This window comes from Phalacrocorax carbo, chromosome 1 (assembly GCF_963921805.1).
Source record: "Phalacrocorax carbo chromosome 1, bPhaCar2.1, whole genome shotgun sequence".
NCBI classification, from domain to species: Eukaryota; Metazoa; Chordata; class Aves; order Suliformes; family Phalacrocoracidae; genus Phalacrocorax; species Phalacrocorax carbo.
The window spans coordinates 14,444,174-14,456,808 of record NC_087513.1 but is presented as its reverse complement, the minus strand read 5'-3'; the positions used below and the strand labels follow the sequence as shown (position 1 = coordinate 14,456,808).

At 41.6% G+C, this 12,635-nt stretch overlaps 1 protein-coding gene across 2 annotated transcripts in view; it reads left to right on the top strand.

The window, feature by feature from the left end:
• RELN (reelin) overlaps nucleotides 1–12,635 on the top strand; it is a 297,184-nt gene that overhangs the window by 277,235 nt on the left and 7,314 nt on the right. For both annotated transcript variants that reach the window (XM_064444494.1, XM_064444504.1), the window contains exons 54-63: nucleotides 140–315; nucleotides 1,608–1,714; nucleotides 2,125–2,367; nucleotides 2,891–3,066; nucleotides 4,666–4,739; nucleotides 5,548–5,709; nucleotides 6,047–6,204; nucleotides 7,045–7,264; nucleotides 8,271–8,468; nucleotides 8,869–8,967. In XM_064444494.1, coding sequence (XP_064300564.1) covers nucleotides 140–315; nucleotides 1,608–1,714; nucleotides 2,125–2,367; nucleotides 2,891–3,066; nucleotides 4,666–4,739; nucleotides 5,548–5,709; nucleotides 6,047–6,204; nucleotides 7,045–7,264; nucleotides 8,271–8,468; nucleotides 8,869–8,967 — 1,613 coding nt within the window. The remainder of the gene's footprint in view (nucleotides 1–139; nucleotides 316–1,607; nucleotides 1,715–2,124; nucleotides 2,368–2,890; nucleotides 3,067–4,665; nucleotides 4,740–5,547; nucleotides 5,710–6,046; nucleotides 6,205–7,044; nucleotides 7,265–8,270; nucleotides 8,469–8,868; nucleotides 8,968–12,635) is intronic.

Here is a 12,635-nt window from a genome sequence, read left to right as displayed (position 1 = left end):
TTCAGTCACCCCGAAAAAAATTTTTTATAATGTTCATGAGCCCTGAAAACCTGTTTAGGTCAGTTCCAGATATGGTCATCAGAAAGGCTTAATTAAGATCATAATTACCTGTGCTTTATATTAAACACCTTACTTACAGACTTTCCTGAAAGAGCGCTTTGACAATGAAGAAATTAAACCAGATTTATGGATGTCCTTAGAAGGTGGAAATACCTGTACTGAGTGTGGGATTCTCGCAGAAGACACAACTCTGTATTTTGGAGGTGCAACTGTGAGGCAGGCTGTCACTCAAGATCTGGACTTGCGGGGGGCAAAGTAGGTCATGATCCGTGTCATTTTAATGTGGAACGCTGTTAAATGCTGACAAAGAAGCAGATGACGTAGCTTGTAGCTCAGGGAATTCCTAGGTCCTCACATGCATAGCGTTATCTCAGGTAGACACTAGTTAGATTACGATTCTCAAGGCACCGATGCTTTCACATGAGTCGCAGCTAGGAAGGTTCATCCTAGCACAGTGGAAGGGGTCTGCCATGCCTTGGTGAAGCAGGAGGTCTCCTTCCATAGGAACGTCCTGAAGTCAGCAACACCTGTCCTGCAAAGAGGTGAGATACTGCAGTCTCCTGGGCACCACTGTCTCTACCCTGGAGGCACCAGCTGTGTCTTCCACTGAGATCAGAACATAACCTCTGCTGGTTGTCCTCCCATGGGTGCCCGTACAAGACACACTCCACTCACATGCTGTAGAAAAGGATGACTTAACTGGAGAGCAATGGAATTATGTCAATTTAGACAAGCTAAGGACGACAACTTCACCATCATTTCCCTTGGGTGTATGGCTTTAATAAAGCCACACACTCTCACTTCTGTAATTCAGCAAGAATTTACTGAATCACACAACCTTTCAGGAAGGAAGGGGCCTCGAGGAGTCTCTAGTCCAACCTCATGCTTAAAGCCAGCTCAACACTGAATTCAGACCAGGTCGCTCAGGGCTTTAACTCATTAGGTCCTGAAAACCTCCTGGAACAGAGATCCCACAGTCTCTCTGGACAGCTTGTTCCACTGTTGAGTTATCCTTACAGTGAGGTTTTTTCCCCTCCTGTTATATCCAGTCAGAACTTCCCTTGTTTCAATTTATGACCACTGTCTCCCAGTCCCTGCCATCTTCTCCAGGCTGAACCAGCCCTGGTCCCTCAACCACTCCTCACAGGTCACGTGCTGCAGACCCAACCATTTCAGTGGCCTCCACCCACGTTGCCTCAGTTTATCAACTTCTTTTATGTCCTTTACTGCTGCGAGGGCACCTTGTTAACTCATGTTAACCCCCTTTCCACCAGGACTCATAGCAAAGTGGCTCCCAGCCAGTCAGTCCCCAGCTGGTACAATTGCAAGGGGTTAGTCCCTCCCAGGGGCAGGACTTTGCTGAATTTCATGAGATTCCCACAGGAAGTACTAGGTCATGCTTCTGGAAACCTTTGTTTTACTTGTACATTGACGTTACTTGCTTAAAAATGCTGGCATTTTGAACATTTGCACATCTCCTAACAGAAAGCAAACGTCTCAATTTGTGCAGATCTTTAACAGATGTAAACTTACACATTTACTCTTAGATTTCTACAGTACTGGGGGAGAATTGGGAGTGAAAACAACATGACAACATGTCACAGACCAACTTGCAGAAAGGAAGGAGTACTGCTAGACTATTCCATTGATGGAGGCAAGTACACCTTGTAGTTTCAGCTAAGCTACAGCCTTGTTCCATATTCAAGCACCATGAATACCTGAGAAGTTGTCAGAGAGATCAAAAATAATACGAGAATTTTTAATTGTTAAGTTATTTTTGTCCTTGTAAATTTTTTTCCCCACCTAAAATTTCCATCTATTGCTCAGGAGTTTTCCATAATCCTCCTGCCTGATTTCAGTAATGAGTGGCTTCCAGCCAATTTGATTCCTTTATAGGATTATAAGATGACTCTTGCAATGAGAAGCAGTTGCCAACTACCCTTAGATTTGTCTATCAGAAGAGCATAGCTATTATTTTTTGTTTCCTATTATCTCCCTTTAATCTTTTAGACTATTCTACCATATGCTTGTTTTTATTACTAAACCTGCATCTTTTCATTCTAGGGATATCCTGGACTTTGCTTCATGAGATGGATTACCAAAAATACATCTCAGTCAGGCATGACTACATCCTCCTCCCCGAACATGCTCTGACCAATACAACCCGCTTGCGCTGGTGGCAACCTTTTTCCATCAGCAACGGGATTGTGGTTTCAGGCCCCGACCGGGCGCAGTGGGCGCTAGATAACATCCTGATCGGAGGAGCAGAGATCAACCCCAGCCAGCTGGTAGATACATTTGATGACGGTAAGGCAGGCTGTGACAGCTAATATGTTGTCTGGTGTTATCTCAGCGAAGATAAGCCCTGTGAGCTTGCAAGCACAATTTTTCTTTTTTTTAACTCAGCAAGTTTTTCACTTTGTAGAGTAATGCTGTTTATATATTATTCTTCATGCTACTAATCAGGGTGTGTAAATATATATACACATATATATTCAGGTATGTATGTATGTCTGTATATATAGGTATATACCTATAAGAAAGACAAAAATTTTATTTCAGTCCAACCCATTTCATTTACATTCCTGTGTAGGAAAGTTTTATTTAATAATATTTTTAAAAAATACTATTATTTAAACATTTTAATTATGTCTCTGGAGATAATGTTTTTATTATGTCTGTTAGTAGCTTATTTATTGTGTCATGACAGATAGCATCACTTTAGTGCTTATATCACTAAAATACTGTATCTAGTGATTCTGTGGATTCATTACTAAGCCTTGATGTTTACTGAGACAATGCAGTAATTGTATTCAACTCATCTTAATAGAAGGCACCTCTCATGAAGAAAACTGGAGTTTTTACCCTAATGCAGTCAGGACTGCAGGGTTCTGTGGAAATCCATCATTCCATCTCTACTGGCCAAATAAGAAAAAGGACAAAACACACAACATCCTGTCCTCCAGGGAGCTCATTATACAGCCAGGATACATGATGCAGTTTAAAGTAAGAAATGTTCTCTCTCTCCAAAGTAAAGTATGCAATGAAAGATCATCTAATGTGTCTCCAGAAATTTGTCTTCTTCCAACCAGGATGCCCAATTGGATGAATAATTAATAATGACTTTTTATTAGAATTTAAAGGAAATTCTGAAATGTAGGGAATAGGAAGGTTGCATGAATGTTAAAGTCAAGTAAATCTGACTATGCTTTGGGAGTTACTGAGAAGGATCAAAGTCTAATCCCTTTCTCATGAAACTACTGGGTCATCAGATACAGTAGGAATGCAGGAATATCAGATATAGTGAGAATACAGGGGAAGCAGAATATGCCATTTCCTCCTACCTAATGAATATACAGAAAAGGCAAGGTAGAGGCAGGCTGGAGAAGAGTGGCATCTTGACGATGCAAGTGGTCAAGTAGAAGTACCCCTTCTACTTACCTGTGCCATGGCAAACTATCTAAATAGTCAGAGAAATATTTCTGAATGTTTTATTTTGTTTTAAGGTAGAGCTATGCATGGGCCAGAGGCAACATGCAGTTGTTGCCTAGAAATGTTCTAGGCCTTTTACCAAGCACCACATCTTAAAAGCTTGAACTAATATGAAAGCCAGGTTATCAAAATGGCCATCTATTTTCTTGTTATGGTTTTTTTCTTGCTCTTCTGTTTGACAAGACAGCTCCAGAATTTTCCATTTTCCACTAATCAGTATTTTCACCTTTACTCAACATCATTGTCTATTTTGTATTGACTGTCTAATATGGTCCCTCAAAGCACTGCTTCCCCGACTCACACAGCATGCCATCTTTGAAGAAATTATATGAGGAGTCTGACATGCTTTTTACTACTGAATCCAAGACCCCCCAGACTATCTTCTAACTTGTTCCTCAATTTTAAGGGCAGAAACTATGATAACCCTTCAGCATTTAATAGTTCATATTACTAAGCTCTCATTGCAAAGGGTTTTTTCTTCTCTCTCCTCCTTTTTCTTCATTGGTCACAGCAAAGATTTTATTTCTAAACTAAGAACTCAGCTCTAGTGCATGGCTGCCATTTGGTTTTGAAGCTCTTAAATTTTAGCTTTCTATTACCTACTCAGTAGTGTACATTGGGTACTGTAACCTTTCCACTCTAACATGACACAAAAATGCTTATTGTTTAAAATATTCAGAATAATTCTGTTTTTAAACTGGATTGACTTCAAGTTTATACCCACATTTTTATTATTACAAAGTATAAATTTCATAGGAAATTAACAGAGTCAGGTACTTCACTTTCTGAAATTCCAAGGAGCTACCACATCTTCGTGTTTCAGAAACAATGCTTGTTTAGCTATTTAATTTGAACATTAGGCACTTAGTGTTAGGATTCTGTTTGAAAATAACAGTAGCAATGAAGTAAAATTCATTAAGTAAAACCAGTATCTGAAAACAGTGTCGTTTGTTTTCCATCCACTTTTGATGGATTTTGTCCAAGATCTAAGTTGGCAATCTCTTTTACACACCCTGTAAAGAAAAAAAAAAAAAAGGAGAGCAAGACTTCATTTAATCTCACATTAAATGTTCACCTGACTTGTTATAGCAGCCAATTTTATTTGTGCTATAGATCGTGGTGGGCTGTGAGGCAACTTCTTGTGGAGACCTCCACTCTGTGATGCTGGAGTATACAAAGGATGCCAGGTAAATGACAGCAGAATACATAGACCTAAAAAATAGTATGATATTAAAAACATAGAGAGCTTTTATTCATTAAAGAAATTACTTTGATATTCATCTTGCAACAGGATCTGAACAAAGCCCATTTGCAAGCACTGAGATTTATCTACATAACTCCCATAAATTCTCTCTGTAATTTATCCCAGATGTTGACAAATTCATGGCATTGAGCTTGCAGTTACAGTCATGAGCATGCTCCTTGTAAAATGTACTCACAGAAAACCACATTCACAGTAAACTGTTATCTTAGTACAATAGAAGACTGTTTAGGACTAAGCTGTAATGAAGTGGAGGTTACTTAATTCCGATTTGGTCTTTAACTAGCAAACAATAACACTGTGTCCTGTGCTGCAGTATAGTAGTGCATTACAATTTGTAAAAGTGAAGGTATATTCTGTCCTCATATGACTGTGGGTAAACATGGAGTAAATAATGTTAGACTCTTTTCTGAACACTGTAAGAGAGAGACTAAGGAGCAGACACCTAAGTAAGTACTTCTGTCACGCCAGCCCAGAGGAGCTCTGGGTTGGACTCCGTACCACCACCAAGGGATTCACGGCACTCAAACCTGGTGCCGGAAAGTCCTCTCTGTGGCACCAGGGTTTCAGTCTCTCACCTCTTGTCTCTCTGTGGCTACAGAGCATGGAAACTATTGCTGACAATCTCTTGGGTTTCCTTAGTAAGACACGCAATGCTATGACCCTTAGAAATTACCTGTTTCCCTTTCATTATTCTTTAAGTTGTTCTAAAACACTTTTTCTGTTTCCCATAGGACAGATTCATGGCAGCTCGTCCAGACTCACTGTCTTCCTTCCTCATCTAATAGCATTGGCTGCTCCCCATTTCAGTTCCACGAAGCTACCATCTATAACTCTGTCAACAGCTCCATGTGGAGAAGAATAACTATCCAGCTGCCTGATCACATCTCATCCAGGTAGGTTACCAAAACATCAGCTCACTGTGGGCCTATAAAATGTCAGCTGTCTTGCTGGCACTGTTCATTTGGAACAACTGATGAATTAAAAAGGCTTCTTTATTGCTGGATTTAGATACGATACGTAATTAATGTTTTTCAGAAAGCTTTTTGTTAATAGAAGTGGCTGCTGTTGATGACGTAGCAGCCACTCATTCAGGGTGGGTATTTGCAGTTATTGACATCACAACCCCTTCATAGCACATTACATCTACTGCTGGCGTATTTGAACATCACTGTACAGACGTGTTCAATTGCTAGATGTTGTAATATGGTGTTCGGATTTTGATATTTACAGTGCAACTCAGTTCAGGTGGATTCAGAAGGGAGAAGAGCTAGAGAAGCAAAGCTGGGCCATTGACCACGTGTACATTGGGGAAGCATGTCCTAAGCTCTGCAGTGGTCATGGATATTGCACAACCGGAGCCATTTGCATTTGTGATGAAGGATACCAAGGTTTGTTTTCTTCTTATACATCTCCTGCAGTCTAATCTAGCTCAAGATTAAACAAAAAGATAAAGACAGAGTGACGTAACATGTCTAAATTCATCACTGGAATGCTTGAGTAACAGCTTATAAATTAATAATTTGACAGAGCTGCATGTAACAGCTCTTCCCTCCCGTTACTCTTTCTGGATTGAATCAGTAGCCTCTGCTATCTGGCACTGTTTGTAAAGCCCATTCAACATTCACTGAAGGCAGAACATAACTACCTGCTTACCCAGAAAGTGCTTCCACCCCTGTACTCCTTCCAAGGGCGCACCCACTCCCAGGGATGTGTAACATGGCATCCAGATGTTGGTGACTGGCCCCAGGACAGAGTGCTCTGCTCTAATCCCACAATGCAGCTAAGCACATGCCTAATGGTACCTGAGCACCCTTGTGAATTTTAAGTGCCAAATTTAAGTGGAGCCAGTGTTTGATGTCCTCCAGGACAGAGTCTCATAATTTCATAACTCATAACTCATAACTTCATAAGATCAGATCCCTTCCCTGTTTTAGACACATTTCCCTTCAGCCGGCAATTTGAGGTTTCTCCTATTGGCATCAGTGCAAAATAGGACCAACTGTATTGTTATACTGCTGTAAAAAATAAGACTTGCAGCCTCAATTTTCCAAAAATGAATGCTGTACAGCAATGTGCACATTATTAATGGATCTGCTGAAATATATTCAGCCTGTAGTGACCCTCTATATTAGGCTACAACCTTGAAAGGAATTACAATGAACTGTAACTCAATTTTCTCAATTCTTTTCATTTTTGCATGGTTTATGACTTCACTGTGTCATTTCTAGGTGATGACTGCTCTGTTTTTAGCCATGACCTCCCCAGTTATATTAAAGATAATTTTGAATCTGAAAGAGTCACTGAAATAAACTGGGAAACCATTCAGGGGGGAGTGATAGGGAATGGATGTGGACAGCTGGCACCCTACGCCCATGGAGATTCGCTGTATTTTAATGGATGTCAAATACGACAAGCTGTGACTAAGCCTCTGGATCTCACCCGAGCAAGGTAATACTTTGAGCCTAAAATGCTCTTTTAGCAGCTCATGAGAAAGGAAATTTTTCAAATGTACGTGCAGCTATGTGGGCCAGTATCGATCAGGATGGACTGACCTGGCTCTACTATGCAGTCAGATGTGTCTGGCAGATAAACATTAGGGTTGGCAAAACGCTTTGTGACTTCCATTTGGGAGACAGAGAGTGAGGAGGAAGCAATGTCAGATGAAAAGGTCAGATGTTTTTGTCATGCCCAACAGAGCACTCTCTAGTAAGCCAGCACTGACAATGAAGCCGTTGGCAAAGACTGGACACCAGACTGTCTGGACCAGTGCCTGATCTGATAAGACAAATCCCATGCCTGTATGTGCCTCCACGATGGTCATGACTAAAGATGCTATTAGTAATTACAGACTCATTTTCCTGTTTCTGTTGTCAAATAGAATTATATTCACCTGGCAATGAACAGGAGTATCTTTTTCATCTATTGAGCCTCTTTGGCCATGGAAAAATTAATGCAACCAGCCTGTGCTGGCTGTTAACAGAATGACAGCTTTCTGGACTCATTTGTGTGTAGTTGTTCCGAAGCAAGATTAGAAACAGGATGAATTGGCAAATGGGCCAGATATAAATCAGCCTTGCTCTTTCTTATTTGAACACCCAGGGAGAACATGATAAACCTTTTATGCACTATATTATATTCAACCTTTATTTGCCCTTTTTTAGCTTTTCATATGCTCATTTGCATGTTTATATTGCTTATGTATCTCAGGTTTGTGCAGATACATTGTAAAATTGGATCTGTTGCTTCCAACTATATAGGGATATGTTATACATAGTAAACTATTACTTTGAAAGGGGAGCTGTGTTTTAGAGATGTGAGGACAGTTTATTTTGTATGTTAAAAGTAATGATTCTTGAAGATGCTCAAAGGTAACTGCAATAAACCTGGAAATGTTATTGTTCCTGTTTGAATACTTTTTGCATATTGAAATACCTTTTCTCTCTGTGTTTTACAGCAAAATCATGTTTGTTTTGCAAATTGGAAGTATTTCACAAACAGACAGTTGCAATACCAATCTGAGTGATCCTAACACTGTAGACAAGGCAGTCCTCCTCCAGTACAGTGTAAATAATGGAATTACATGGCAAGTAATTGCACAGCATCAGCCAAAGGACTTTATACAAGCCCAAAGAGTGTCTTATAATGTTCCTCTGTGAGTACCCAGTCACATTTCATTACCTCCAAGTTCACAAGATATATTTCTGCTAAGAAAGAATCTGGTTTTGCATCACTGTGGAAGAAAACAGGCTGATGAGAGGGCAAACAAAGAAGAAAACTTAAGGGGAAGGGTGATTAAGAAATTCCAGCCTAGTGTTTATCAATATACTTGAAAGAAAAACAGGATACTTATTATAAAGATATGAGGGGAAAAAAATTTCTCCTTATCTGTGCTCATTTTTCACCATTAAACATTTTGCACATACAGTGTGTTGATGTTCAGGGCTGTAGAAATAACTCTAACTTTGCTCTCAGTTCCTGTTGGGGGATAGATAGGGATGCGCAAACAAACGACAGTCTGGAGCTCTTATAGGCTCTTGCATTTGTAATGACAGGGAGGCACGAATGAAAGGAGTCTTACTGCGCTGGTGGCAGCCCCGTCACAGTGGAACAGGTCATGATCAGTGGGCTTTGGACCACGTAGAAGTCGTCCTGTGAGTATCAGCTTCACCTCATCCCACCCCATCTCAGAAAGCACTGAAATTCCTCCAGCATGGCACGAGTATTAAGCTCAGCAGGAAGCGTTGTGGCCCAGGGAAACCTTTGAGAACCAGTCTTTCCTAATGCTCTGCCCTGACTGCAACCATCAGCGGTTAAGACGGCCATGAAATAAGTGGCAGAGCAGGGGTATGTGTTGTGCATCATGGAAAAACACAGGAGGGAAAGCGGGGCTTTATCACCACCGAGCATTGGTGTGGTCCTGTCATGCAGCAATGCCTGCAAAATATATTGTGCTGGGACTTAAAGGATACTTCTGTTGAGCACTGTGCTGTCATGTAAGGCTGATTTATATCCTTTCAACGATACAAAAGACTCTGCTGTATTGCTCTTTGCACAAAGTAATGTTGTTGTGCCTCTGAAAAAATTGTGTTAGCAACTAATGCCTTATTCATTTCCTTTTTTTAGTAAGAAGGATACTGTTCAGAAACAGGGTTCACTATATCAGGTTCCTATGGTCCAAGCTCTATATTCATCCCCTTGTCAAGATTTTACCAAGTGTCTGCACCCTCCTGATTCTCCCATTCTTGACATGGGTTTCACTGGCAGCTAACCCGTTTGTCCTGTGTTACATCACGAAGAGATGACCTGCTTTTTCTCTAGCAATTTAGTTCCAGTAGAAGTGAAATGCTAGTGGCTTCACAGGCGGGAACTCATCGCTGGCAGTGGTTGGCAGAGAGAGGTGTGCCTGCTCCATAGATAGGTTCAAACATTCCTTTTATTGAATAATTTAAAAAACAGCAATGAAGAAATTAGGCTTGGATAACCTCTAGACTGTGTAATTATAACCATGAGGTTTCTGAATTAGCAGAGACACTGCAAGTAATGTTTTGAAATGGTAGCAAAGTGAATTAACTGATTGCTAGTTAGTCCTCTTCTTTCCAACGAGAAGCACCACCTTGCATGGCACTCATCAACACCACAACAAATTGGTCCCAACACTAAGTAACTGTACACGCTCTGCTGCTTTTACACACCTTGCTGAGCTCTGCTTCCATAACATTAAGCTTAAAGCTTGAAGGAACAGAGGGACAGATGTGATTCCTGGCTTAGTTAATCAATGGTATACAATGCTGCATCGGGAAAAATATAAAGACTATGAACCTGCAGGAGGTTCGCAGTGTTTAGGAAACCATGGAAAAGGGAACTGGTAGTTCTGAAATATTCCCATGTCTTTCTGCCTTGCAATTAAAAAAATAAAAAATAAAAATAAAAAATCAGTCAGGAAAAAAAATAGCATAATATAATCTGTCAATCCAAGCATTGAATTAGTAAGTATAAGTTGGAATAATAAAGACAGATCTTTTAAAAGGGATTCTTAGGCTGAATTATGGAGAACTTCCTTGACAATGAGATCTGCCAGGTTTTAGATTAGACACAGAAGTTGAGTTGTGACAAGTCAGTCGTATGAGATAGGTTATACTAGAATAGAGACAGCAATAGGAATGCTACAGCAAGTAATCACACCTTGCCTAGAGAGGGAACCTGATGGGCAGACAACACTTTTTCCCTTCTCTTCTTTTTCTCCTGTTAACAAAGCTTTAAGGCTCTTCTGAATATTGGCCAAAATTTCAAGCTAGAGACAGACAGTTTCCATCCTGTTCAACTGACACTTAGAATCATTGAATTGTAGAAACATTTAGGTTGGAAAAGACCTGGTACAACTCACAGAGGAAGACAGACCAAACCAGACAGATTTCTCCCTTACCAAGTACTGTGAAATGCAGTGCCATGGCAGCATACTTCCCAAAGGACCGATGGGGAGTTCCAGCCCCTGCTACCTACAACACATGAGATGTGCTGCTCTCAGGAAAGGCAGAATTACATGCTGCGGCGCATCTGGTTCATATGCCGGCATGTGCTCCGACCTGACTGGTGGCTTTGACCCTGATGTTTTGCTTAAGTTCTATCTGCACCTTCTAATTCATCAAAATATTCTTTTTAAATTTTATTTGCAAGCAACCCACAGAGGGTTCAATAAGGCCTTTGGAAGGCTTTCTGAAGGGAAGCATGCTGTTCCTGGTCAATAGATACTCCTACCTGGGTTTTCCTTTAGCTCTGCTGTTTCAGTCTGCCACTTCACACGGGTCCCTTTGCCCTCCAGCACTTCAGTTTCTTCACCTGTAAAATGATGAAAACACTCGGTCACCTCCACAGAGTGCTTCCAGGCATACAGAATTCCTGGGTCAATGTCTGTTAGCACTAACCCTGGATAATCTTGCACACAGCATGGCTACCAGGATTCATACCATGAATACTAGGGATAGGACTTAGCTTTAATTCTTAGTATTCGTTCATTTTCCAATGAAGGGCACAGAAACCCTGCCTGCCCCTGGGGAGAGCAAGCCACCTTGCCCGGGCAGCTCTCCAGTGAGTGGCAAGGAGGCAGTGTCCCTCGGGTGCTCTGGCCCTCCACTGAGATTGCCAGAGGAGAGCTCTGTGGGCGATAGCCACTCCAGGCTCTCTGGCACAGCTGCAGAGAGGCATGGCCTGAACTAAAACGGTTCACCAGAGTGCTGTCATTACCTCTTCCCATTAATTCTATATTCACTGGAGAATATATTCATTGGAGAATTGGAGTCATTGGAGAGTCAGTAGTCCTCTGCCTGGCTTACTCCCTAGTCTGTGTCTAATGCAGTCTGTGCTTGGTCCTCTTATAACCCTGCTCTCCACCACCCACCTTAATGAGACTCCCTACACCCCCATGGGCACCATCAAAATTATCCCCACTGGCCGTGGTTCACATCCTAGATTTTCATGTTTGTTTGTGATCTGTGTACCCACGTTGCTGCAGCAGGCAAGTCCCTAGCTTGTGAGGTGTTACAGCAAGAAGCCAACCTATACTACAAGGTGTGGCTTGGGATGTACAGAAATTCCTGCCTTTTCACACATCTCGTCTTGTGTTTCCTCCACTACCCTGTGGGCTGACAAAGAGACCTGATTTTCCCAAATGCCCTAGGTGTTGGCTTGGCTGCCTGCAGCCCCAGGTGTGCACCTAGGTGCTGTGCCAGCTTTTCCTCAGCCCCTGGGCAAGTGAGCCATGCTCTCTTTGAGCAGACTAAGGGCTGGAGGAAGAGGGCAAGCAGGGAAAGCACCTGTGTGCAGGGAGAGCTGGTCTGTAGGGAGGTAGCACAACAAAGGATTTTCTTGATTTTCTTTCCCATCCAACATGGGGGATGTCCCTGCTCCTCCTTACAGTGCTCACCCCAGGGACAAAACTGTGAATATCAACTCTTCCCAGCAATCCAAAGATGTGAAATTAATTCTGTCACAGGCCCAGCTGCCAAGTCATAGCGCAGATACCACTTACAGCTGATGCACAGTCAGGGTCATGACACTCTGTTCAGTCTAATTGATTTCTGAGTGAAGGGCCATCACCCTCTTGCCAGCAAACACATTTTCAGGATGCAATTTCTTTGCTTCCTTTTTGCTCCCGAGACAGTTTGCTGGGGAAAAAAATTAACCTGCAGATTATATTGCATGCAAAATACCTGATGGTGATAAGAAAGGCCAAAGGCGGATGTTTTCGTATGTTACTTAGGATCATTCAATTTCTGAATGGATTATTTGAATCACTCATTGAAAAGCAGTACTGTTAAGGCTG